This window comes from Cydia strobilella, chromosome 13, assembly GCF_947568885.1.
Source record: "Cydia strobilella chromosome 13, ilCydStro3.1, whole genome shotgun sequence".
NCBI lineage: Eukaryota > Metazoa > Arthropoda > Insecta > Lepidoptera > Tortricidae > Cydia > Cydia strobilella.
The window spans coordinates 2742116-2767203 of NC_086053.1; the positions used below are offsets into that span (position 1 = coordinate 2742116).

The 25088-nt window shown below is 38.9% G+C and overlaps 1 protein-coding gene across 2 annotated transcripts in view; it reads left to right on the plus strand.

The window, feature by feature from the left end:
- The first annotated feature begins 2889 nt into the window (after positions 1–2889).
- The window catches only part of LOC134746433 (potassium voltage-gated channel protein Shaw-like), a 54010-nt gene continuing 31811 nt past the window's right edge, over positions 2890–25088 (plus strand). Inside the window, exons 1-3 of one of the 2 annotated variants that reach the window (XM_063680802.1) lie at positions 2890–3021; positions 5029–5239; positions 14053–14170. In XM_063680802.1, coding sequence (XP_063536872.1) covers positions 5031–5239; positions 14053–14170 — 327 coding nt within the window. In that variant the 5' untranslated portion in view covers positions 2890–3021; positions 5029–5030. Of the gene's footprint in view, positions 3022–5028; positions 5240–14052; positions 14171–25088 lie in introns of those variants that run through there. The other variant, XM_063680801.1, reaches the window with a different exon arrangement.

The following is a 25088-nucleotide window of genomic DNA, read 5'->3' on the forward strand; positions in this document are numbered from 1 at the left end:
AACGGTTGAGTCACCCGTTGACCACGAACGCTGTAAAGAGTTCGAAACGTCGGGATGTATTATAAATTCAATATACGCGATATAATCCGTTTTCATAGTTTTATTTCATTGTTACACATAGTTACTCCATTTCTTTGCAACGTACCATAGGTATACTGAAGATGAAAAAAATACGCTTTTACGTATTTTTTTGGACATATGTAATTAATTTGTCTATGTTAGGTGCAAACGCTCGAACTTAAGGTTTGGTATTGTAACTTTCACAGTTTTTACACATCATTATTTACTAAAACGGAATTTAATAAACCTTTCTCAGAACCAGATTGCATGCGCTTGAAACTTCGGAGGTAATTTTCACATCTATACGCAAAATATTAAGTCCTGTTTAGTAAATAATAAACGTGAATTCCTTTCAAAAGTTAAAGCTAACTAGGGTTGCTAACTTGGAGGTACAAAACTTTTTTTGCCGCCATTTTGTTTTCGCGGTAAATATGACAGTAAATTACTGTTGCTGCATGAAAATTACTTTGTGTAGATACAGCAGATTTATAATAGAGCGGTTTACGATGGACCAAGGTGTTTTAATTATAAAAACGTTTTACTCAACCCAATCATGTATTGCGGAAACTAAGAAAATTGCGGCCAATTTCGGAGGAATTTTTTTAAAGCCCCCAAGACTGCCTGATTTAACAGCTCCTGACTTTTTTCTGTGGGGCTATCTAAAGAGACGTGTCTATGCTAACAGAACAATGGACCTTCAGCAATTAAAACAAAATATTCCAGACACAGTCACTGAGATAACGCAGGATGTGATGAAGAACGCGATGAAAAGGGTTCACATATGCCACGCTGCTAGAGATGGACATTTGTCTGATATTATTTTCCATGTTTAAATACTATATTTAACAAGGAATACTTAATATTTTTTTATATTTCATAGAATATAATTACAAACTGAAACTCTAGGTCCATGGGATCCATGCGCGCACAAGTTGCAAAAATCGCGAATTGTAACTGGTGACCGAAGAGCTGGCGGCTAGCTCGCACAAGGTATCAGCATTGCTATACAGCGAGGAAATGCCGCCAGCATCCTTGGTACGATGCCTCAAGGGCCTATTTTAGATTTAAGCTAGTTATTAATTTCGTTTACGTAGTACCACTGTATATATCTTGTTCACGTATTTATGAACCATTCGATAGCTCAGCTGGTCCTAGGTTCCCTAGCGTATTAATAACTTTGGACAGACATTGCAAGCAACCAATATGGGATAGCCACTAACCTTGAGCACACGCCGATGATTTTCGGGGATCCTGGTCCTTCTTCAGCTAGCTAGCACTTCCAGGGCCTTGAGAGGTCGTCACACACGCCTTGTAAACTGATTGTTCCAACCACCACCGTAATACCGGATTTTGGAAATATTAACACACAGAGGAACATGCGTTGCAGGCCGCGCCCGAGCCGAAGTGATTGACAGTCAGAGGTGTTGAATCTACCTCCGAATTTGCTCCGAAACGGCATACCCTCATATTAAAAAGATTACAATGCCCGAATATATCTTGTATGTAAATAAAGAGTTTTATACTTTAGCAAAAGAATAAAATATTACAAAACTAAGGTGTATACCTGTTATTTGGCCAGCCTGTATTACTACACCACCCACTGACTCCGCCGCCTATCAAAATACCACGTGTGACCTTACATCAGTTGAATCGATATACCTACGGTTGCTACGCCACCGAAATACCGACCCATTTGTTAGGTCAGTCAGGGTCGGCTGACTGGCCTTTTTAAAATGCAGCGAGTGAAAATAAGAGTGAGTGTAAATATAATAAAGACGGGAAAGCGGAGGAAAAAAATAAAGGATATTGCTTTGCGGCATTTAATGGAAATTGATAGAATCGTTGCGGATTTTAACCTGTGTTGAATAAGATTAATGAATCTGTCACATTGTTAAGAAATAATATTTTTCTTGTGTGTACGCATCAATATAATAAAGCCAAGACATAGTAAAAGTCAATCTGTGAGACAATGGTTCGTAATCATACAGGATGTAACCAAAATAGTGGGATTCCGTTTAAGGGCATATTCGGTATCGTGTTCTGATTATAAAAAAGTAGAAGAAAAATTTTTGGCCTTTGCATGGAGGTTTGGCCGACTTGGATGACCTGATGCCCCATAGAAAAAAAAATCGTCCACCTTTTTTAATCAGAACACGCATAGCATCGCATCGCATTTTCGATATCGAATACAATACAAGTAAAAAGTGAAAACGTTGGTAATGTCGACCGAGCGAAGCGAGGTCTTATTCAACTAGTTTTTTTTTCGATTTTTTGATTAATATAAAATTTAGGACCAAAACCATCAAATTGTGTAAAAATAATTTTCCGTAATATCAATATCCAGAGGGGAAAATAGGGACTACGTTTGCATGTAGAAGCCGTCCTCCACTCCACTATCCTCGTTAACTGTCGATTCATATTTATAATTTAAAAACCATTCCTTTCTAAAACAGGAGACAAGAGACACAACCAGTGACCAGTATCTAAAGCTAAGTTTCATTGCCAACAGGATTGCCGGGAACAGCAGCGATGTGCCCCCACACCAGGTTCAGCAGACTTGAGGACGACTACATAGCAGTAATGTGGAGGCGTGGACAGAGTCGGTCGCCGTAGTCTACTGTGTGAGGGAGACGGGAGATCATCGGTAAGCTCGCTCGTTGCCAACAGGATTGCCGGGAAACAGTAGCGATGTGCCCCTACACCAGGTTCAGCAGACTTGAGGACGACTACATAGCAGTAATGTGGAGGCATGGACAGAGTCGGTCGCCGTAGTCTACTGTGTGAGGGAGACGGGAGATCATCGGTAAGCTCGCTCGTTGCCAACAGGATTGCCGGGAACAGCAGCGATGTGCCCCCACATCAAGTTCAGCAGACTTTAGGACGACTACATAGCAGTAATGTGGAGGCGTGGACAGAGTCGGTCGCCGTAGTCTACTGTGTGAGGGAGACGGGAGATCATCGGTAAGCTCGCTCGTTGCCAACAGGATTGCCGGGAACAGTAGCGATGTGCCCCCACACCAGGTTCAGCAGACTTGAGGACGACTACATAGCAGTAATGTAGTGGCCTAGGGGTTCAAAACGTTAGCCCGGATTGCTAAAGACGCCGGTTCGAATCCGGTCTTCACGAAAATTATATAAAAAATCTGTCAAATGAATCGTTACCAATTTAATAAATCGCATCTGTAGGTATGTTCTGTCACTTTTGATGCTTTCGAGAATTCATTTCTTTGGAATAGGTAGGTATTGTGACGCTTTAAAAATTTATTTTTTGGTACAAGCTTTTATCGATGACTGCATGTACTTTTCTTTCCACAGGCAACTAATACTCATCGAGACAATTCTAAAAACCCCAAACACAATTAGATTGCGTTGTTTTATCACAGAGTTCTTATGGCCACCTCCTGTCTCTATCATCAGATCAGCTCGATGGTACCGTAATATTGCATTGTAACCCGACTTACATATGTATGCAAATTTTCAGCTTCATCTGATATCAGGAAGTGGTTGAATATGGTTTGCAAGATTTGAAAAAAATACGAACATGTCAAGTTAAATAAAAGTTTGTAAGTAATAAAAAGATTTCCTCCGTAAACGCGGTTAGTAGCCACGGGGCCTGTCAACACTGTTGATTTATGGCTCCTAAGATTTGGCAAGCCATTTCAATTTTCCTCATTTTCCCGTTTTCGCTGAATGCTTTGTTATCACGCATTTTTTTGTACTTACTTACTTACTTACTGCTGTGGCGCGGCGACCCGAAGTGGATCTTGGCCTCCGACACCAAAGACCGCCATGCTACTCTGTCCAAAGCCGTTTCTGTCCAGTCGACGGCGCCGAGTTCGCTGAGGTCTTTCTGCACTTCGTCTCTCCAGCGGTACCTAGGGCGTCCAGACGGTCTTCGGCCACTTGGTACTCCAGAGTACGCTCTCCAGACTGCGCGATCTTCCCCCATCCAGACTACGTGCCCGAGCCATCGGAGCCTGGCGGCTTTCGTTTCTCCGATGATGTTCGGATTTTTTTGTGCGTTGATAAAATAATTTAAGATTTAATGTTTGTAGTATTGCTTTTTTTGCCTAATTTAGTGTCCTACTGGTGGCCGTGCAAAGGCCTCTCCTCGTTTTCTCCACTCTACCCTGTCGTCTGTATTTTCCAACCCATCCGGCGTCCAAGAATGCGTCCAAGATGTCCCCCATCTTGTTTTAGGTCTGCTTGCATCCCGGTCTGCACAATCTATGGTGTTTCGTTGCGGCCCACTGAAACTAAAGCGAGCAACGAATTTTATATAAGAAGCGGGCATGAATTACGTTATGTATCATATTCATTAAATCACCAATTTCTAGTAAAAAATTGTTAAGGGAGCACACAACTATTAAAGGAGTAAAAAAATGTAGTAGTGTAACTAAATTATTACCTGGTTTTTAGGACGAAATATTTTTAAATATATTAATAACGTATTTTAAGTCGAAAAACGCTCGACATGGCTAAGTATTTTTCCTACATTTTCTCGTGTTCACATGTCCAGCTGCAAAAATTACATCAGCTGAAAGCATTTTTATGCTCTGTTTTATTTTTATATTGTACTCTCTGGAAACATCAGCGATTTTATAGAGTAGCTGTAGCTAACTTGTAAGTTTACTTTGTTTTACGTTAGTTTCATTTTAACCAGTCTAAATAGTAAATAAAGAAAACAGACAGCTATTATAGTAGTAAATATTTGTATGTATGTAATCCACCACGTTCGAATTGGCCATCTAGTCTCTCCGAAACATGTCGCGCGAGTAACTAAAAATTAGCTTTAAGGATGACCTACGCTACCACGGTCCGGGCCCGGGCCGGGCGCCCGACATTTTTTTTCTATGACAGGTGACGGTGATCACGTGATACTTTCTATAGAAAACTGTCGGATGCCCCAGCCCGGGCCCGGACCGTTGTAGCGTGCCATCCTTAACACTTCCTTTCTTTTGCCCTCAGAAATGAATCTCCTAAATATGGATGCGGAGAACCGCGTAGTTCTCAACGTCGGCGGGATTCGGCACGAGACGTACAAGGCGACATTGAAGAAGATCCCCGCCACCCGTCTATCGCGGCTGACGGAGGCGCTCGCCAACTACGACCCCGTGCTGAACGAGTATTTCTTCGACCGGCATCCAGGCGTATTCGCGCAGGTCCTCAACTACTACAGGCAAGTGTTGAAACTGTTGAGTCATACTGTCTCTGCTGACGGAGGCGGTTGTCAGTAACAATCCCGTAATCAACGAGTACTTTTTTCTTAGAAACAAATTAAAAGTGGAAAAATTATCTGTCTTGGGTGGAACCCACGACCATCGGATCCACTTTCCACTCTTCTTCTTCCTTCTTCTTTCTGATTCCTTTATGGATTCCTATTCAGCGGTGTAGAAATCAAACTCGGAGATCCATATAAAGTTTATAATAATTAAGAAACGTAGTTTACAAACGCGTGCAAAGAGCGGAAGAAGTTTAGGCGACAGAAAGAAGCTATGTACAATTATTATAGTTGTTGTTAGCGTAACGCGCGCAAGCAGAGGCTAGCGATAACGCGGAGAAAAGCGGCGTGCGTTTAGTGCGAATCTCTGGGAGCCTCTGTTCAAGCGCAGGCGACGCACTGAGCTCCGGGCGGCCGCGCCGCGGTGGGGGCGTGACGTCACAGCCAGGGACCGCCAGGCTGCCGGCCGCTCTCGCCGTCGCCTGACTTCGGGCCCGCTGGAGAAGTTGGTAGTGTGGAGTTGTAGTCACCACACCTTTTTTTCTTCTTTTATCTTTTCTTCTTCCATTTTTAAGTTTTTGTTTCTAAGCTTAATAAGATCGTTCGCAAACGTTTCTACTTGATACAAAATTAACTGAGTACTTTTTCGACCGCCACCCCGGCTTAGTCACCGATGTCACGGTCGCCAACAATAGCACTGAGCTCAACAAGTAGGTAGGTACTGCTTATAGTACCAACCCGTTCAGTACACATTAGAAAAATACTGCCTTTTTTATGTTTTAGATTTAGCTTGTAGTACGTCGAAGGCAAAAATATCGATCCAGACACATGACTCAAAAATATGTGAACACGACTTTAATGTCTAAGGTGTAAGCGCGTACACATATTTTGAAACTTTGGGAATGTATATATATTTATGCCCCTGACTGTACCTAAACTTTGACAAAAATACGTTTCGGTATTGGTAGCTGAATCATTCTGCTTTGAAAGTCAAACATTTGAACTATTAAATGACGATCCATAACCGATCATAAAATTAATGAAAAAATCCATCGCTGTGCAACACTGAGAAAACCAAGAAACCTCTACAGTTATCTTTCGAATTGGCTTTTCAAATAGTACTAGAGCATAAATAAAGCTCTTGGGCCGAAAATGGGGGAAAGAAGAAAATCGCCACAATCTTGAGAGCCACTTCTCCGAGGGTTCTTCTGCGGAAAAAGATTTCTAGTGAACTTACTTAATTTTGCGCTGTTTTATAATTGAAATGTTGTTTTTTAACTTTAGTATTATTATTTATATTAGTATGGGCATTTAAGATTGACCAAAATTGATCTATTGTGGCGGCACCCTTACGGTTCATTACTTTTTCCCGTTTATTCTTGGAGCTGTAATGTATTGAACAACATTTTCCGCCCTAAGAAGGTGCCTTCAATCGGGGTGAATAGGGACGGCGGGATGAATAGGGATAAAAATTGGGAATGACATTTACCTAATAGCTTGTGAAAGCAAAAGGATTACAGCACGGCTATGCTATCCTATCTGGAATGTTACCTATTTATTTTGCTTCCTTTTTTCCTACTAAAAGTTGTGTCAGGAAAAATTAAAATAACGTTACAGTTACATTGTGATGTAGGTAACAAGGGTTATTTTCGCTTGACCTGCCGGAATATTATACAATAGACGTATTTACTACCTAGGGTTAGGACCCCTGATATTCGTACCACGTTTGTGAAGTAAAGATGAAAATGGACAATATTTTTATGAAATAACATACGACAGGTTTGGATAAGGTTAGGTCAGACAGGGAAGGTCAGTCACAAAGAAAACTAGGAAAAAGGTTGTTGGTTTATTATTCATATTGAAATATACCTTGGTATATTTTTTTAAAAAAGGTTCATCGATTGGAAAGGCTTCCAAATCAGAAGTCGTAGGTCCAAAACCTTAGATCGTAGATGATTACTTAGAGTTGTAGTAGCCACTCGAGTGTACTTCTTGTCTACCTACTTAAGGATGACTCACGTTACACCGGGCCGTGTCCGGGCCGGAGCTTCTGGCGCTTCGTTTTCTATGGAAAGCATCACGTGATCACCTGTCATGTCATAGAAAAGTAAGCGCCGGCCCGGACACGGCCCGGTCTAACGTGAATCATCCTTTACCTAACGGCGCGATTCGGGAAATGAATTAGAGATTCACTAGATATGAAATAGTAAAGATATGTTACGTTCCACGGCAAAAGGTACCTTATGGCGGCAGGCGCTTATTACGTCGCATAGCGCCGCAAATAATTTCGTTAATAATAGCGTAAGCGCCAATAGCCATAAGGTACCTTTACCCGTGGGACGTCACATATCTTTACTATTTCATATCTAGTGAATCAAAAATTCATTTCCCGAATCACACCTTGAGTTTCGACAAAGTCGACAAACTCATTGGTTCGCTTCACCATTTGGTTATTTTTGACCGAGCGAGTGCGAAGCGTCTCAGTTTCAGGGTGGGCGAAAATGCTTTTCTTATGTCCGTATTCTTCTCTGCAAATGCGACCGCATTTCTCAACCCATTCTCGTAAATAAATAATATTGTCTTCGGTTACCGCGTTTTTATCGCGTATATATATATATATATATATCTTTACTTGGAAATAATTGTAGTGTATAACTAGCCTTATGAACCGATTTTGCATGTACAACCAGCCTTAAAGTTTGTAGTCTATGATTGTTCATTATTTTAGTATGTGGGTATTTTTGCACTTTGTAATTTTTCCTCAGTCACCCGTTGACCACGAACGCTGTAAAGAGTTCGAAACGTCGGGATGTATTATAAATTCAATATACGCGATATAATCCGTTTTCATAGTTTTATTCCATTCTCGTAAAGTTATGTGAGCATGTGATGCTTTTTTTTTGGTACATTTCGTTTTTGGAGGAATTTCAAACAGGCGGAGCCATGGGGATTGACGAAGTATATTACTTACGTATACACTAATCCAATAAATATGTAAATAAAACATTATAATACTCGCAAAAACGAAATAGGTACGCAGAAATGAAATAAAGCTATGAAATTAACGGGTTATATCGCGTATATTGAATTTAATTTATAATACATCCCGACGTTTCGAACCCTTTACAGCGTTCGTGGTCAACGGGTGACTGAAGATAAGCTACAATGTGCAAAAATACCCACATACAAAAATAATGTACCATAATAAACTGTAAGGCTGGTTGTACATGTAAAATCGGTTCATAAGGCTAGTTATACAATACAACTATTTTCAAGTAAAGATATACGCGATAATGCTACGCCGGCTCTAACCCTACACCTCTGACCCGGGAAGATTTCCTCCTAAATTGTAGGAGGGTATCCCAATATGGGACCGCCAAAAATTTGGCAGGACACATCTATTCAAAATATATTATACTCAGAATGTCCAACATCATCCAACACAAAGGTACCGTAAAATGGGGTGAGTAGGAGGAAAACTGACATTCAAACCTCGATAACATTTTATTTTTACATAATATATGTAAACTGAATGGTGTATATTATAAGTGTTCCGGAAGTTTGTATTTTACTTTTTATTTTATTTTGGGTAGTTCCATTTCATAACTTTGACGATAAACAGGAAATCCCACCTCACCCCGTAGTCCCTCGTTATTGGGGTGAGATGGGTTTTCATACAAAGGTGATTTTGGAAGATTGTTGGATCGTTTTTTTTTATTATGAGTGTTACTATAGCTCCATTTTAAATTGGAATACATTATTTTGTAGCAGTAGCCTTAAAGTCCCATCTCACCCCCCTTTCATACCTTCTCTCCCCATTCATAACCCAACTCTCCCCGCGAACCCTACTCACCCCATTTTACGGTAATCCGTTTTCATAGTTTTATTTCATGAGTAGATATCGCGGTAACCGAAGACAATATTACGCAGAAATGTTCACTCACTGCAATATTTTCTGCCTTTTTCTCTGAATCGCTCCCAGGAATATAGCACGCACGTCCCAAAGCTCTAGGCTAATTTAGACACGACACAACGCAATATATTCCTGTTTCGATATCGTCTGTCCTTCCGTAAGCCTGCCTAGTGAAGTTCCGTAACCGGGAAATCTTTATAAAAAAAACCGTTTAGTACCTAATAACAGATTTAAAAACCAGCCAAATGCGAGTTGGACTCGCGCACTGACGGTTCCGTACTTTTTAGTATTTGTTGTTATAGCGGCAACAGAAATACATCATCCGTAAAAATTTCAACTCTCTACCTATCACGGTTCATGAGATACAGCCTGGTGACAGACAGACAGACGGACAGACGGACAGACGCACAGCGGAGTCTTAGTAATAGGGTCCTGTTTTTACCCTTTGGGTACGGAACCCTAAAAACGTAAAAACTATGTTTGCAAAAATAATTATTGAAGTAAAACTTCTTTAGGCGCGACTAGAGGGTCTCAGATTTTTTTTTCTGACGGAAGTAACGCTCAGTAGTGACACACGCATAATGGGACACACTACGTCAAAGTGCCAACATTGCGATAAACATTAAAGAAGTTTTACTGCAATCGCGCGTAAAGATTACTCGCACACACATTTTTATTTGTAAAAACGTTGAAGTGTTGGGCTATACCTACCTAATATTCATGTCCAGTCTTACCGAAACTTTTTTCGTACTTGCTGGACTTTTATCCATACATAACCTACAGTATTATTATTAACACATGAAATTATAATAGCCTAAATAAAGATATTTTCATAAAAATCCTACGAAAAAAAACCGATTTATTATAATCTTTTCCGGGACAATTTTTCATATTCCCGGGAACGGGAATATAGGTGATAGGACATCACTAAGATTGCCAGAGATATGGAGAGCCGCTGATTTATATTGAAACCCAAAAGGGAAAACTGAAACCTTGTGTTTTATCATGATTAAAATACCTAGTTCTTAGATTACATGAGTTCTGGTTTATTTCTATAAAAACTATACACGGTCAGTTGCAGCAGCCTCACAAGAGCAGGAAACACCTATCTGTGAGAGTGAGAACGTAATATAAATAAATAATAATTATCAGGGGCTGGGGACAATAAGGATCTTACACAGATCAATCAACCTAGCACCAAACTGAGCAAAGCGTGTACTGCTAGCCGACGATATACATACTTATATAGATATATTTATCTACATATTATTATTCTGTTTGTTTGTGCCTCTGGCGGTCGAAACGACTGGCTGTCGGTGCTCAGAGGCTCGATAGTTTTTCAAGGAGGTTGGGAACCGTTTGCGGAATAAGGGCCTGTATCCCCGCTCCGGGTCATTCTTGGTGCAGAGGTTATCCATTGCGGTTCAGCGTGGTAATGCGGCGAGCGTTTTGGGCACCTTTGCGCCGGGGATGACGCGGGGTGGGATTTTTGACTGACTGTTGCTTACTGCTTTGTGTTTTGTTTTGTATTTATCTACATATTTATATACATATATTTAAAACTCCCATAACTCAGGAGAAAATATTTGTGTTCATCACACATAAATGCCCTTACCGGGGTTCGAACCCAGGACCATCGGCTTCACAGGCAGGGTCACTACCCACTAGGCCAGACCGGTCGTCGATATAGGTTTGTAGTTGCATCTACCCCTTGTAGATACCTCCCGTTCTTACGCAGCTTAATACGTAGGCGAACAACACGCGAACGCGAAGAGAAGCGACGCGGCGCGGGGTGAATCAATCCTTTGATACCTATAGAAGTGGCAACGTTACGTACGTGGTATACGTGGGCAATCTCGTTGCGAACGCGAATGCCGTGGGCCCACCGCCCCGCGCCGCGCCGCTTCGCTTCGCGTTCGCGAGTTGTTAGTTTACGTAAAAGAAAGAAAGAAAGAAAAAGCATTTATTAGCACAACATAACATAAAACTAAAACTAAAAATAATTACAGAGAATGAAATTGCGCTATCTTCAGAGAATTGTTATTTATAAAATACATAACATCTCAAAAAAACACCTTGCAAACAGCCAATCATTAAAAACCAACAAAAGCGGAAAGATCACAAATTGGTCACATAATAGTCCATGAAAATTCAGTGTCCAAATATTATTTTACGTGAATTGTCACCGTGCGCTCGGCTGTCTACGCCCGTACTTATTTTTTTAATGAGGACTTTTTTGTGGCAAAGTTCTGTAATCCATGAAACGTATAAATATATACGTTACTAATAGCAGTAATAACAACGCGTGTTTCCGACGAACTAATATCGAATTATTTTTTATCTACGCACATATCGTTGTGCTCTAAAATGCGTTCAGAAACCATAGGAAATGACCAGCATTATTACAACCAATTTTACTATGAGAACTTTCTTTATCTGTGGTAGTAGGTAAAATCTGTTACTTTAATGTTATTACATTATAGATTTTTGTAAGTTTAAATTTGGAACAGCTGTCGAAACTCAAGTGGGTCTCTATTCTTGTATCCATAGATATTAAAACAGTTATCGATACGAAACGTCAATTCAGTATGTTTTTTTTTTAAACATAAACCACACATTTGATTTCGAGTGATATGAGAATAGGGACTTCATTCGTTTGTCTATATATAAAAAGTTGTTTGTAATTTACATTTTAGTTGAAAAAATAAGTAGTTAGTTTCTGTATTTGTTCAAATTATTTTTTATTGAATTATTTTAATATCTATAGTCTATAGATATTTTACAAGTGGCACTAAGTAGCAATGCAGGTCATTTCCCTACGGTTACTGAACCCATCATAGAGTACTTATGATATGTGTGTAGATAAAGTAGTGTATGCGCAGCTGTACATAATTAGGCCTTAAAACACTCGTGTGATTCTATTATAAAACTCGCTAACGCTCGTTTCATAAAACCAAACTTGTGTTTTAAGGCCTTTCATTTATGTATCAGTTGCATAAACTACTATTTACAGGCGAGCCTCTATTACCCGAACTCTTGTCTGTGTGAAGCACAACCGAGATTTATGACCACCGCTTACATGCACTGAAAGAAATGTTTGCATAACTGTAACGTTGCGTCTTACGTAGGTGAACACTCGTGAACGCGAAGCGAAACGGCGCGGCGCGCCCTAGGCGTTCGCGTTCGCAACGGACGTTACGTGGGTGATGTCGTGCCACGTAGGACACTTAGGTATTTTGATACCTAAGTGTCCTACGTGTTTGATTGATTCACCCCGCTTCGCGCCGCGCCGCTTCGCGTTCGCGTGTTCTTCACCTACGTAGTACGCTGCGTTAAACAATATTTTATTATTACTTACTATTGTAACTTGAGAACACAATAGTTACCTTTTTTTTTTTCACTAAACCTGTTACTAAATCGGTTGTAGGATATTAAGCAATTTTTTTAGTTACGTTCGTTTATTTTGGAATTACTTAATGAGTTCGGCGTAGTTAGTGTTAAGTTAAAATAATATATAATTATAGAGTACAAGGCGGTAAAATTAACAATAATCCATTTTGTTTTTCTTCGATGAGTTTAATACTGTAAAAATAAATTAGAAGTCTACAGGACAATCTTACCTTAATCATTCTAGTCCCACATCAAGCTCAATATGGTTGTAAAGCCTGACCAGGAATATAATATGATCACGCGCCATGTTGCGGAATTTCATTGGAACTAAAATTTTCAAACTAAACTGAACTGAACTGTCACTGCGTACATGAGAATAACAGCGCCCTCTTGAAAATGATCATATATTTCTGGTCGGGCTTTACCTACTCATCAAAATTTACTTCTTCGGAATAATGCTTACAAGTTTCATTTACTTTTCTTTATCACGCGAATGCCTTAACAAAATTGCAAAAATCATGCTTTCTTCGGAGTAATGCTTACAAGTTTCTGCCTCAGACTCCCTCATGCCGCGAAATTCAACCTTTATGGGATGATCAAATAGGCTCAACATATTTGAAATTCGACAAAACCATGAACTGTGAAGTAAACCTTCTCGTTACTTAAATTTATACCCTATGTCAGAAGAAATAAGGTTACATTTCGAAAGTCTCACGAAGAGATGAGGTCTTTTAAAAATAATATCTTTGGATATTAAAGAATATGGAGTTTGAATAATGATCTTATTTGAGAGCGTAACTTCGGAAGTATTATGAATATCATTTCTTTTTTTTCCTAATCGTTTATCCTGTTACTGACGTTTTCTTTAGAGGAATTGCAAATATGAATTTTATTCATTTACATTGTGAATTGAGATCAGGGCAATTTGGCAATTTCATTTGCGATTCAAGCTATGGATGACTGTAGTTTTCGTACTTTCAACAGGCAACTAATACTCATCGAGATAATTCTAACAAACCCAAACTGTCCAAACACAATTAGGTTACGTTGTTTAATCTCAGAGTTCCTATAACCACTTTTTGTGTCCATCATGAGATCAGCTCGATGATACTATAATATTGCATTGTCACCCAACTTGCATATGTATGTGAAGTTTCGGTTCAATTGAATAATGGGAAGTGAGTCTAATTTAGCTTTCAAAATATGACCCGAACATATTATACCTACATACATATCCTTTCATCTGTGGGAGACCCGAATCGGGCATCAGTTTTTGCACAATTTTAAATTCAAAATTTGAACTTCAAGGTCACTATTTAAATAGCACATTTTTGATAAGCCACAGATGAAAGGTTAATTAATTATTTACTAAAGCGGGACTTAATTCAAATTACTTGGTATAAATCGTGAAAATTTGCTTGTAAAATAATTCTAAGTAGCTATATATGAATTATCAACTTGTACGCAGGACGGGGAAGCTGCACTATCCCACGGATGTCTGCGGGCCGCTGTTTGAAGAGGAGTTGGAGTTCTGGGGGCTGGACGCCAACCAGGTAGAGCCGTGCTGCTGGATGACCTATACACAGGTTAGTTCAACCCCATTCCCCCAGGAACTACATCAGACTGCTGTTCAAACTTGTAAAAAGAGCGATCTGAGGTAATGCTGCCTGCATTATCACTGGACACATGGAATTTCATCAAATGTAACCCAATGACTTGTTCGATGTACCCTCCAGCAATGCAGTCGGCAGCATTGCTGCAGCAGTAATGCCCTGATTAGTGATTGTTTCTAGCAAGCGAACCTAATAAAGTAGTTTGGGCCTTCTTTTTAACACTTTAGGCACTGAGTACACAATTGGAAACCGGTTACTTGTCTAAAAATCCAATAAGGGCTACCGTCACCAGTTGTCGCCACTGCAGATGTAAATCCAGAAAAATTTATCTGAAAATTCTTCTATGCTTATGTTTATAAAATCAATACGTTCTAATATACACAAAGGTTTTTTCAACCTGTTTAATGTTGCATATATTTTAGTTGGCACTTTTTTTAAACCACTAACATATTTTATTGAGCTATATCTATTGTTTACCATGATTAATCAATGGACAGAGATTTACCACAATGAATAAGGAGTGAAAATTCACAAAAAAGCTTGAAACCCCCCAAACTTCTATGCATTTAAAACTTTGAAAGACCTCCATCTACCCTAGCGCCCCTAGCGGCGAAAGTAAACGCGGTAGCCCTCATTAAGACTACCTTTAGCCTGGAATTAAGATCAACTTACGAAAGTGCAGTGAAATACGGAGCTAATTTAATTTATTTTAATTGGTATCTTGGTCTGGGCTGAAAAACAGCGCTGCAGTGTCACTCACGCTGAGTTGATGCTGGCAGCATTATGCTGACGCCCAAACCATTTGTCACAGCAAATGTTTAGTTATTAAGTTACAGATATTAGGTTAAGGTTATAGATTATAGATATAATGTTTATAGGTTAAGTAACTTTTTGATATTGTGTTTTCTGTATTCGCTGTTGTGGCAATAAATACATATTCATTCATTCATTCATTCATTCAACTTTAGCCCAGTAAATATTGAATCCTCAAATACCAGTGAGAGTTTGGCATACATGGAGGTTCACTAAGGTGTACATAAGCCATGGAATGTTATAGAAAAAGATTTTTATTTAAAGCAGATACATCTGCAGATGCCTTTTGGAGCACCGGACCTCTACAGAAGCCTAGCGAGCTATCACTTCGCAAAATTAATTCCAAATACTTTAAAAGCATTAGCGAAATAGCCATTAATTTTTTTCCTTACATTTTAAAACGGTTTTTATTGTTACGAAAAAGGCTTGGCGATGATAAATTAGGTTTTTAAGCTTTTAATAAGGTTTTAGGCAAATTTAATTAATACTAAGTGAAGCGTCTTAAACTTGTTAAGTCCCGTTTGATAAAATGTAATCACTGAATAGTTAGTCGGTTAACGAAAATTAAGATTTTATTACGATTTAGGATTTATAATTTAAAATAAATTGTTCCAAAGTAATAATTTTAAAATTATTCATTTGTGACATCTTTTTAATGAACTTCGAAATGCTTAAACATTTCAGGCAAGAATTTATAAAATTATCTAGGTAAAAAATCGAACATATCAAAGAATCCAGTAAACTCAAATACATTTTTGTCGTAAATCCATATTACCCAATTACCTTGAGCCCGATTCCGATATAATGGTTTTGAACTGATTTTGATACGACCATGACGATCATCTTGGTGGTTGACGTGCATCTCACACATGATTAACTTCATTTCGCATGCACCAGACAGCGTGCAAGGTCGTATCAAAATAAGATCAAAACCGTAACAAGTTGTTAAATCTGAATAGGTCTCCTTTTAGGTTTCTCCTTGTATAAACGACTCCGTTTAGTCAAATATATATCGGGATATTAATCAGTGCTAAACCCAGAGACGCACATTCCACCAGCTACTTATTTCTAAGAGGCTCCGATAAACCAATACAAGTGGACTTACTGATTGCGCGTATTTGTTAATAAAAAGAGGTTAGATTACAAGTTTTTATTAATTGTATATCAATCAGGATGAAATGTCTAAATGGGACCCATTGCATTAAAGTAATACAAAAATCGTACGGATCTTCAAGCACTCAGGATTATATCTACGCGTTACCCGACTACTACGGTGAAGGAAAGGACGGGGTTATGATGTTAGACCGTTATGTATGGATATTAAAATAATGGTAATCGTCTTAATGGCAAGCATGAGTCAGGCAAAGCCTACGGAGCACGCTTCAATACCGGGCACCATCGGCGCCTTCATAAAAAAGAAGGCGATTATCCCGATGTACGGGACGTGCTGTAAGCGCTCCTATCCGGGCGTAGCTCGACGTAAGTAGCGCGCTACGAGCGCTCTAATGCCTCGCGCCCCTATACTAAAAGGTCGGACTTAGCCCGTCGTAAGGGGCGCGCTATTCGCGCTCCAATGCCAGGCCAATGTCTTGTACAAATAGAGTATTTGGATGAGGATCCGCACATTGCTCTAGTGTATGAAAAATACGTTCATAACGCTGCTATCTCACCCACACACCAATGTGATAACCGCTAGTAGTAAAGGCTATCAAGACCATGAATGATCGGTTTCAATTCGCTGCCGCTCGGCAACCAATAGGAACACAGTGTCGATTGACCGTCCCCGACCGAAGGCTTCGCAAATTGTTTGCAGTTAATCACCAAACCTTTGATAACTCGGGGCACATTCTAAGGATTTGATATCGATAAAAAAGATGTCGATATATCTTTTGCATCCGTCAGCCGCCCATTAGTCATTTTATTATATTTTCTGGCATATTTTACAAAATAATTAGGGTTTGTCTCGATATGGTTTATGTACCAATGGTATTTTTATGACTTAAGGTAAATTTCACTTTTTATGTACTATTAGCAATAAATGTGTCGTTTTCAAGCAAAAGGTGTCAGCGACAGGACGCTCTGAAAGGTTATTTCGTATAAAGATACAAGCAATTTTCGTCCTTATGGTAAGCGACAATGTCATAGTATAAACAGAGCAAAGTATGTTATCTTCATACAAACGCACTGAGAAACGGGTCGAGATTTTGTTTGAGTGTGCGTGCGGCGACGCATAGATACTTATGGCGCCCACATACAAGTCGCGCTCGGTACCTTTTGATTGAAAACGTCACAAATGAAGATGGAGTAATGTTTAAGAAATAATAAATAATGATATAAAATAATTAAAACAAATCATTTAGTGCCAATGTGCAAATACTGACCTGATTTAAAAATAAAATTAATTCTTCGAAAAAACACCTTTTTATAATTTAAGAAACAGTAAGTAGCAATTTGGTATAAATATATTTATTTTTAGATGTTGACAGTAACATCGATATATTTAATTGTCGATAAAATATTTTGCTACGTCACTAAGTGCCCCGAGTTACCCCAGGTTTGTTAATCACCACTCTACTGATCATTATTAAATTGCTGTTAAGCTATATCTATTAACTAAGTGTGGGTTTGATGAATTGGATCTTTAATGTTACCAAAAGGGAGCTGTTTCTATCAACTGTTTGATGGGGGATTTAAATCTTCTCGAGGCAGAGGTGAAGGGTTAGAGCCGGCATAGCCACAGAATATAGATAGATAGATAAATCATTTATTGCCACAACAAGGGTTTACAATTATTTTTTACACACTTATGCTATACTTAAACTAGACAATTTATTAATTTTTAACAAGCAGAAACGTCTGCGATCCAGAGACCGTGAGTTCAAGTCTCACCCAAGGCAGTAATTTTTTCACTTTTAAATTTATTCTAAGCTTAATAGCATCGATCGCAGACGTTTCTGCTTGTTAAAAATTAATTTAGAATGGGTAGCACATCGTAACTGGTGAATTTCCAATATGACTTGGAACTCCGGTGGCCGTTTAAGAAGTGTAACGCTCTTACGGTAGATGTCGCTAGGGTCCCCTAGACCCATATAGTGGGAAGATTTGCTGACTATGAATGAGGTCTTGTTGGCTCAGTTGGCAGAGCGCTGGAGTATCTATCCAGAGGCCGTGAGTTCAAGTCTTACCCAAGGCAGTAATTTTTCCACTTTTAAATTTAGACAATTTATGTATTTATGTATGTGTTCCTGGTCTAAGCTAGCGTCCAGGTGCCTCGCTTACTGTGAGAATATGAACGAGTGAATGATGAATAATTTTTGCACGGTTACTTTTGTATAAGTGTGTTAATATTACGTAAATTGCAAGTGTAATTGGTGTAAACCGTTCTTGTAAATAAAAAAAAAAAATCTCCGTGACAATAGGAAAGTCTCAGCTAATGTGCTGGAATCCCCGCCTTTACTGCGTGGTTTCAGCGCTGGTTTTCAGCCTGCCCGAATATATAAAGGTACAGAAGATTCACTCTCTAACATAACGCGTCTACTACGCGCATGGCGGCGATGGCACGCGCTTGCACGCGTAGGCGTCCGTTCCGTAGCAATTACTATGGCAAAACCTTAAAGTTGGGGCGGCCGCAGGTACTTGTAGCGATGCGACGACATCGCGGAGACACGCCTGGTGTAGCTTTATTTGACGTTCATAAGCGCATTGTAATATTCCTACTTAAATAATAATATTTCTTTATCTTTATCTTTAATTTTATATATAATATGAACTAAGAAAATGAAATATCAACGCGTTTTTTTAACTCTTTTTTTATTATTTTAAGTCGATTTTTTGGTACACTATGCAGAGTAAACCATAGACTATACAGATTCTATACAGCGTCCCACCATCCTAACACTAGTACAAAATACCTCCAATGATATGTAAATAATTATTAGCAGAGCAGAGTTGCTTCTGTTTTTTTTTCGTTCGATTTAAAAGCGAAACAAATACCAATTAATCACATCACCTTTTTAAAAAAGGTTTTCTCCCCGCTAGGAGGGATCAAAGTGGCACTTTTCTGTTCTAAAGCACGATCTTTTTTTTGCACTTGTTTTTTAAGTTAAATAATATTTTGGAACATAATAATTTTGATGTGAAAAAGAGTATGTGTCACATGGTAGCAAAATTATTTCGACCTTGGGCGTTAACACTTAAATCCCTCACTACGCTAAGGATTCTGTTTTAGAATCCCTCGCTACGCTCTGGATTCAATTATTAAATCTTCGCTTCGTTCAGAGTTCAATGTCGCCCTCGTCGTAAATATGTAATTTTGCTCCCTTGTGACACAATCTACTATTTTCTACTACCGAAACGGGTCTCCCACATGATATTCTGAGGCGATTTTAATTTTTCCCTATATAAATAAATTTGTATGCAAAAACTACATACTCGTACAGTATGCACCTATGCAGTGAGAAATCATAAGCTTTCCCTTCTACATCAGTCAGCTAAAAACGTAATTCAAAATCTAACATCTCAAACTTTACATAATCTGACACGTAGCGAACTGACTGACTGACTGACTGAAATTCACTATACATACGAAAGCACTCAGTGAGAACATTTTCACAGTAAATTATTCAGTTTATCCGATTCTATCTATAGTGATTGACATTCGTCTTCTTTGACGTCGAAAACGTAATAATACAGTATCCCTAGTGTTCATTTCGTTCAATAGCGTTACATGACGTACCTACGCGTTCGCGTTGTCATTTTGTATGGGATTTTGAATTTCCAAAATTCCTGCTTGGCGCGTTGTTCAAGATCCCTACAAAAATAAACAACGCAAACGCGAACGCACGTTACTATCGACTGAAATGTATACTAGGGGGCGCGGACACGCTATACATCAAAAATCACTTGCGTTTCTCTGTGAACGGCACGTCTGTACACGCGTCATGCGTCTTAGTGTAAGTTGCTTAAAAATAGTACTGAGCGGCCGGCAAACGGCCGTCAATCTGCTGTCGCGGGGCGAGGTCATTCGAGGCGGGGCGGTACGTGGCCGTTCTGTATGATAATACTATTTTATTCTGTAACTAGGGGTTCTGTTATCAGCTGTATTTTAATAAAATAAACGTATAATAATGTGTCATATTTTCACACGAACGTGCCATCTAAAAGCCGCTTCCATACAATAGAAGTTACGCTCTCATTTTAAAACAAGATGCTTAAATTATCTAACCGAAACCAAGCATGAATCAAAATATTTAGTTAGATCAGTACGGTTTCACACACTATTATTTTTAGTCGCTTTAAATGTTTCGGATTCTTCAGGAATCCTTCCTCAGGCACGAGTGTCCGCGGCGAAATAATAGTGAGTGAAACCGTACTGATCTAAATATTTTGAAATATGTCTCACGATAGTTTAATTTCGTTGTTAAAAAAATGTATACAATGAAGTCAATGTTTTTTAGGGTTCCGTACCCAAAGGGTAAAAACGGGACCCTATTACTAAGACTCCGCTGTCCGTCTGTCCGTCTGTCTGTCTGTCTGTCTGTCACCAGGCTGTATCTCATGAACCGTGATAGCTAGACAATTTTCACAGATGATCTATTTCTGTTGCCGCTACAACAACAAATACTAAAAATTACGGAACCCTCGGTGCGCGAGTCCGACTCGCACTTGGCCAGTTTTTTAATATCGCCTGTATCATGAGTTGATGATGTCCCCGTTTACGTAAATCGTGAAATTTTAATCAATATCTTGCACGCAGTCAGCAACTGGTCATTCTCACATCTGCCAGACGAATCTGACGGACACAGCTCTTCGTCCCGAAGTTTATTACTCAGTCAAGTCAGAACTCACTGTCTCCGACGAAGTTTACACGTTAGTTCAAACATAATCAGCGAAACGTCCACCACGATGTAACTTCAGCTTCTAGAGATTAACATCCATAACGTATTAAGCGCCACAGTTTACCTATGATAATAAGCTTTATAGACGCTATGTACCACTGATTTTAATGTAATTTAAAGCTTATCCAGACTAACGTAAGATTCATTAACGCTTGGCATGTATGACGAAAGCAGTCCATAAAGGCGTCGCATCCCAATAGCGATTTTAAACTCTATATGTACCGATGTAAGATTTACAATCGCTTGACAAGCTTTATGAATATGTATTGGGATTACAAATGTCACCGTTTTGGTCCTTTTGGGACGCTTACATATTAAGGGGTTTAATTTTAGTTCGTGAAAGTTTTGGAATCAAAAATGTAGCTCGTTGGGTATCAAATAAGTGGACTTCTGAGTTTGAGTTAATTTTAGGTTATGTAGTTAAGTGCTTGGGGTTTTCACTCATTTATTTATTATTAGGAAAGTACAAAGTTCTACATATATTCAAATGATTCCACAATGTTATACTCATATATAAGGAGATCAAAAAATAGGTATGTACTATCATAATTCATAATTATTACATAATTTTTGTTAATTTTCCGCATTCATTCATCTTTGTTACACACGTTGTTAAACATTAGCTTGTCTCTTTCTATTTCGGTGTGCTCATTAGCACGTTAGCTTTTGTACAATCTAAGCTCTTACGGGAGTTAAGGGTCCCCGGCAAGCTCGGTTCACCATACAAACGTAGTTCCGCTCTCATTTTGAAACGACTGGCTAGTTTGCTTTGTAACTTTGTACTTACAATAGCATAAGGTATATCTATGTCTGAAATTAGTTTATGTAGCTTCAGATACCATAGGTAAAAAATACAGTGAATTTATGTTTTTCATACAACATTTATTTTTGCTCTATTTGGTTTGTTTGATAAACTGGAGCTATATAAACTAATTTCAAACCTAGATATACCTCATGTCATTGTATGTGCAAAGTTTCATTACAATCCAACACGTAGTTTTAAAATGAGAACGGAACATCGTTTGTATGGGAAGGTGAAATTCGGCCGAGCTTGCCCGAGACTTAAATTTTGGAACGCCTATAAAATATCTAGAGTTATAATATCATTGCCCATCATTTACTAGAAGTCAATAGCTATTTATTCAGCTCTATAGGTTCTCTGTATAAAAAGTAGGTATTAACATAAATATACAAACACAGATAGGCCTAACCGCCTACACTTTCCTACAAACTTATGCCGTTTTGAGTGAAAGACAGATTTATAGGGTGTGAAACGATCAGCAGCAACGTTGCAGATGCATTACGAAATGCAGGTGTTAACAGAAGTATTGCATTATTGACAGTTGCATTATGCCTGCAAAGTAACTGTTGAATATTTTAGGTGGAATGAGAAACGTATAATGTTATAGCAATTTGATGCTAATATTTTATGCTCGGATCAACCTATGTGGCTACCACCAGTTTGGCACTGACATAAACGCTATCGAGGACGTAACTTTCTATGCATCTCGCTCGTTCGCATTAGTGCAAGCGACAAGTATAGAATAGTACATTATGATACAAGTGTGTTAAGTTGGTCATTACACACGAGGCGATATTGTGCGCGCGAGCTGTAAGCGAGCGCGCAATAAGAAAGCCGATGTGTGTAATGACCAATGCACACGCGTTTCATACGACGTTTTTCAACACACTTGCGAGAAAAAAAAGAAACTTTCATATTAATCAAATTTTAATAGTTAAAACAGTATTCTGTGTTGCATCTGTCATACTGCCGGCCGCCCCTCGCCCCGGCCGCGGGCGGTGCGACGGGCGGGCCGGCCGGGCCGCGCGCCGGTGCCCGCCAGTCCGACCAATTAAAGAAGGCTCCCTTTCCATGCATATTATTAGCAATCAGTTACCTTCTTAACTCAGTCGGATAATATAATGAAAAAGCACGAGTGGAATAATATCTAGGATTATGAGCCAAAAATCGGTGGAATAAAAACGTCGTTTTGAGCAAGTGTGTTGAAAATTAAATTACGTAATCGTTAGCGTATTATGTCACTTTTGATACCTGTCAGTGGCTCATGGTACGGGTACTAATCCCACAGCAATAAGGCTTTATGTTGTGGGTTTGTATGACGATATATACCTACCTATAGTATATTGTGAACATACTTATATACATAGAAAACATCGATAACTAAGGAACAAAATATTTGTGGTAAATACATAAATAAATGCCCTTACCGGAATTCGAACCCGGGACCTTCTGCTTTATTGGGCAGGTTCACTACAAGAGTCAAGAGTACATCTCAAACAAGATCTCGACCTGCGCACTGAGAAACGCGGGTCGAGATCTTGTTTGGGTGTGCGTGCGGCGACCATAGATACAAGTCACGCACACATACAAGTCGCGCGCGGTGCGTTGTATGAAGATAACATACTTTGCCCTGTTTATACTATGGTAAAACCCTCATTACCCAAACCCTCATTTATAAAAAGTTTAAAAAAAACCCCTACGATATAAACTGCTAGAACGATTTTTAATTAACATAGCTAAGAACCACTGCAAGGAATCTTGCTTTCACGTAGAAAAAACCGCATCGAGATCGGTCCTTCCGTTTGAGAGCTAAGATGCCACAGACAGACATTGGCGCCAAACGTATAACACAACCAAATTCTATTAGCTATATTGCGTTCCTTATTTATGTTATTTTCAATTAAAAGGGTACTTATTGTCGCTTGTCAGTAAGGCGCTATTTCCATATAGCTTCAATTAGAAATCAACCTTATCGACAACCGACAATGTGGTACCTTTTAGTTGAAAACGTCACATTACTGGTCACAAATTCTCAGCATGAGGGAAAAAGTTCCGAAACCAGCTGTGGTCAACCTTTTAATATCGCCAACATGCTGAGCCGAAATGTTATAACTTTGTAATAAGCTTTTACTTAGTTTCAGCGTCGGCTTTGGGCAGCTCGCTCGCAAAGTAGTATAAGTTTAATAAAGTATGAAAAACTGAAACAACAGTGTGAAAAATGTTTTCACTTGTACGAGTATGTGCGTGACGTAGTGGAATGTACAATTTTCATACAAATTTTTGGGACATTTTTTTTAAGGATTGAATATGCTAGTGATTCTGAGTTGAAAGAACTTAAAAACACCAGGATCTGTGAGAATCAGGTTTAATAAAGTTAGGTTTCAGGTCAATATTTATTTTAGAAAACGCCTTCGCTAAATGTATAGAAAGTAAGTTACGCATCAGACGTCAGCGCTATTAGTTATTCTGTGGTCAGCGGCCATATTCACTGACACTGCTAACTTGCTAGGTCGTGGTAAGGCTACTGTTTACTGTATAATCTACTGCGACACTCATTTTCGCAACCTCGGGTTTTTTGTTGATAAAAGCTCCGGGCGTGCCTGTGAAAACATATCGTAAACAGTGGGAAAATTACTAATTTCACAACGTGGAAAGTAATTTGCTTTTATTTCATTTGGCGACTGTTGTTGGTATTAGGATGGTCAGTTTGGAAATTTTTATATCAATCGTCTTTTGGTAAAGGGATATCGGAATCCATGGGGTCCCAGAAAGTAATTTGTTTTTATATTACACTGTGGAGACTCAAAGGTATTTGAGAGGTCAGTTGGGAGATTTCATTTTTAAATTAAAGGATCAATTCACCGCTTCTGGCAGGAGTCGATCTTGCGTCCCTAAGCGCCAATTGCACCATTCGACTAACCAGGGGTTAACCGGTTAAACTTGAAGTTACCATGGTTCCCAGTACAATTTGACACTAGGTGAACGGTTTACCGCTTAACCCCGGGGTAGTGGGATGGTGCAAGTGGCCCTAAGGTGTATAAACAAAAGGGATGGAAAAATTCGGACGCGATTCTGTAGTAAACCGAACTTCGAAGCAACTGAAGACGCAACTGGGATAAATGCTCAGATGAGAGGGAGAGAGAGAGAGAGAGTTATTATCCTCATATCTTCAGAAGTCCAGACATTAAATGTCAATATTTTACATGGTTACATGATTTTGCACTGCCTCTAATTTATTTGCTTTGCCCAAAGGTTTACTGGTTTCTACGATGTATTTCTTTGTGCAATAAAGATTAAATAAATAAATATTTTTCAATATCTGATTTCATAAACAGTCATTAATTTCGCTCTGAAATCTGACATGTAAAATTTTATTTTA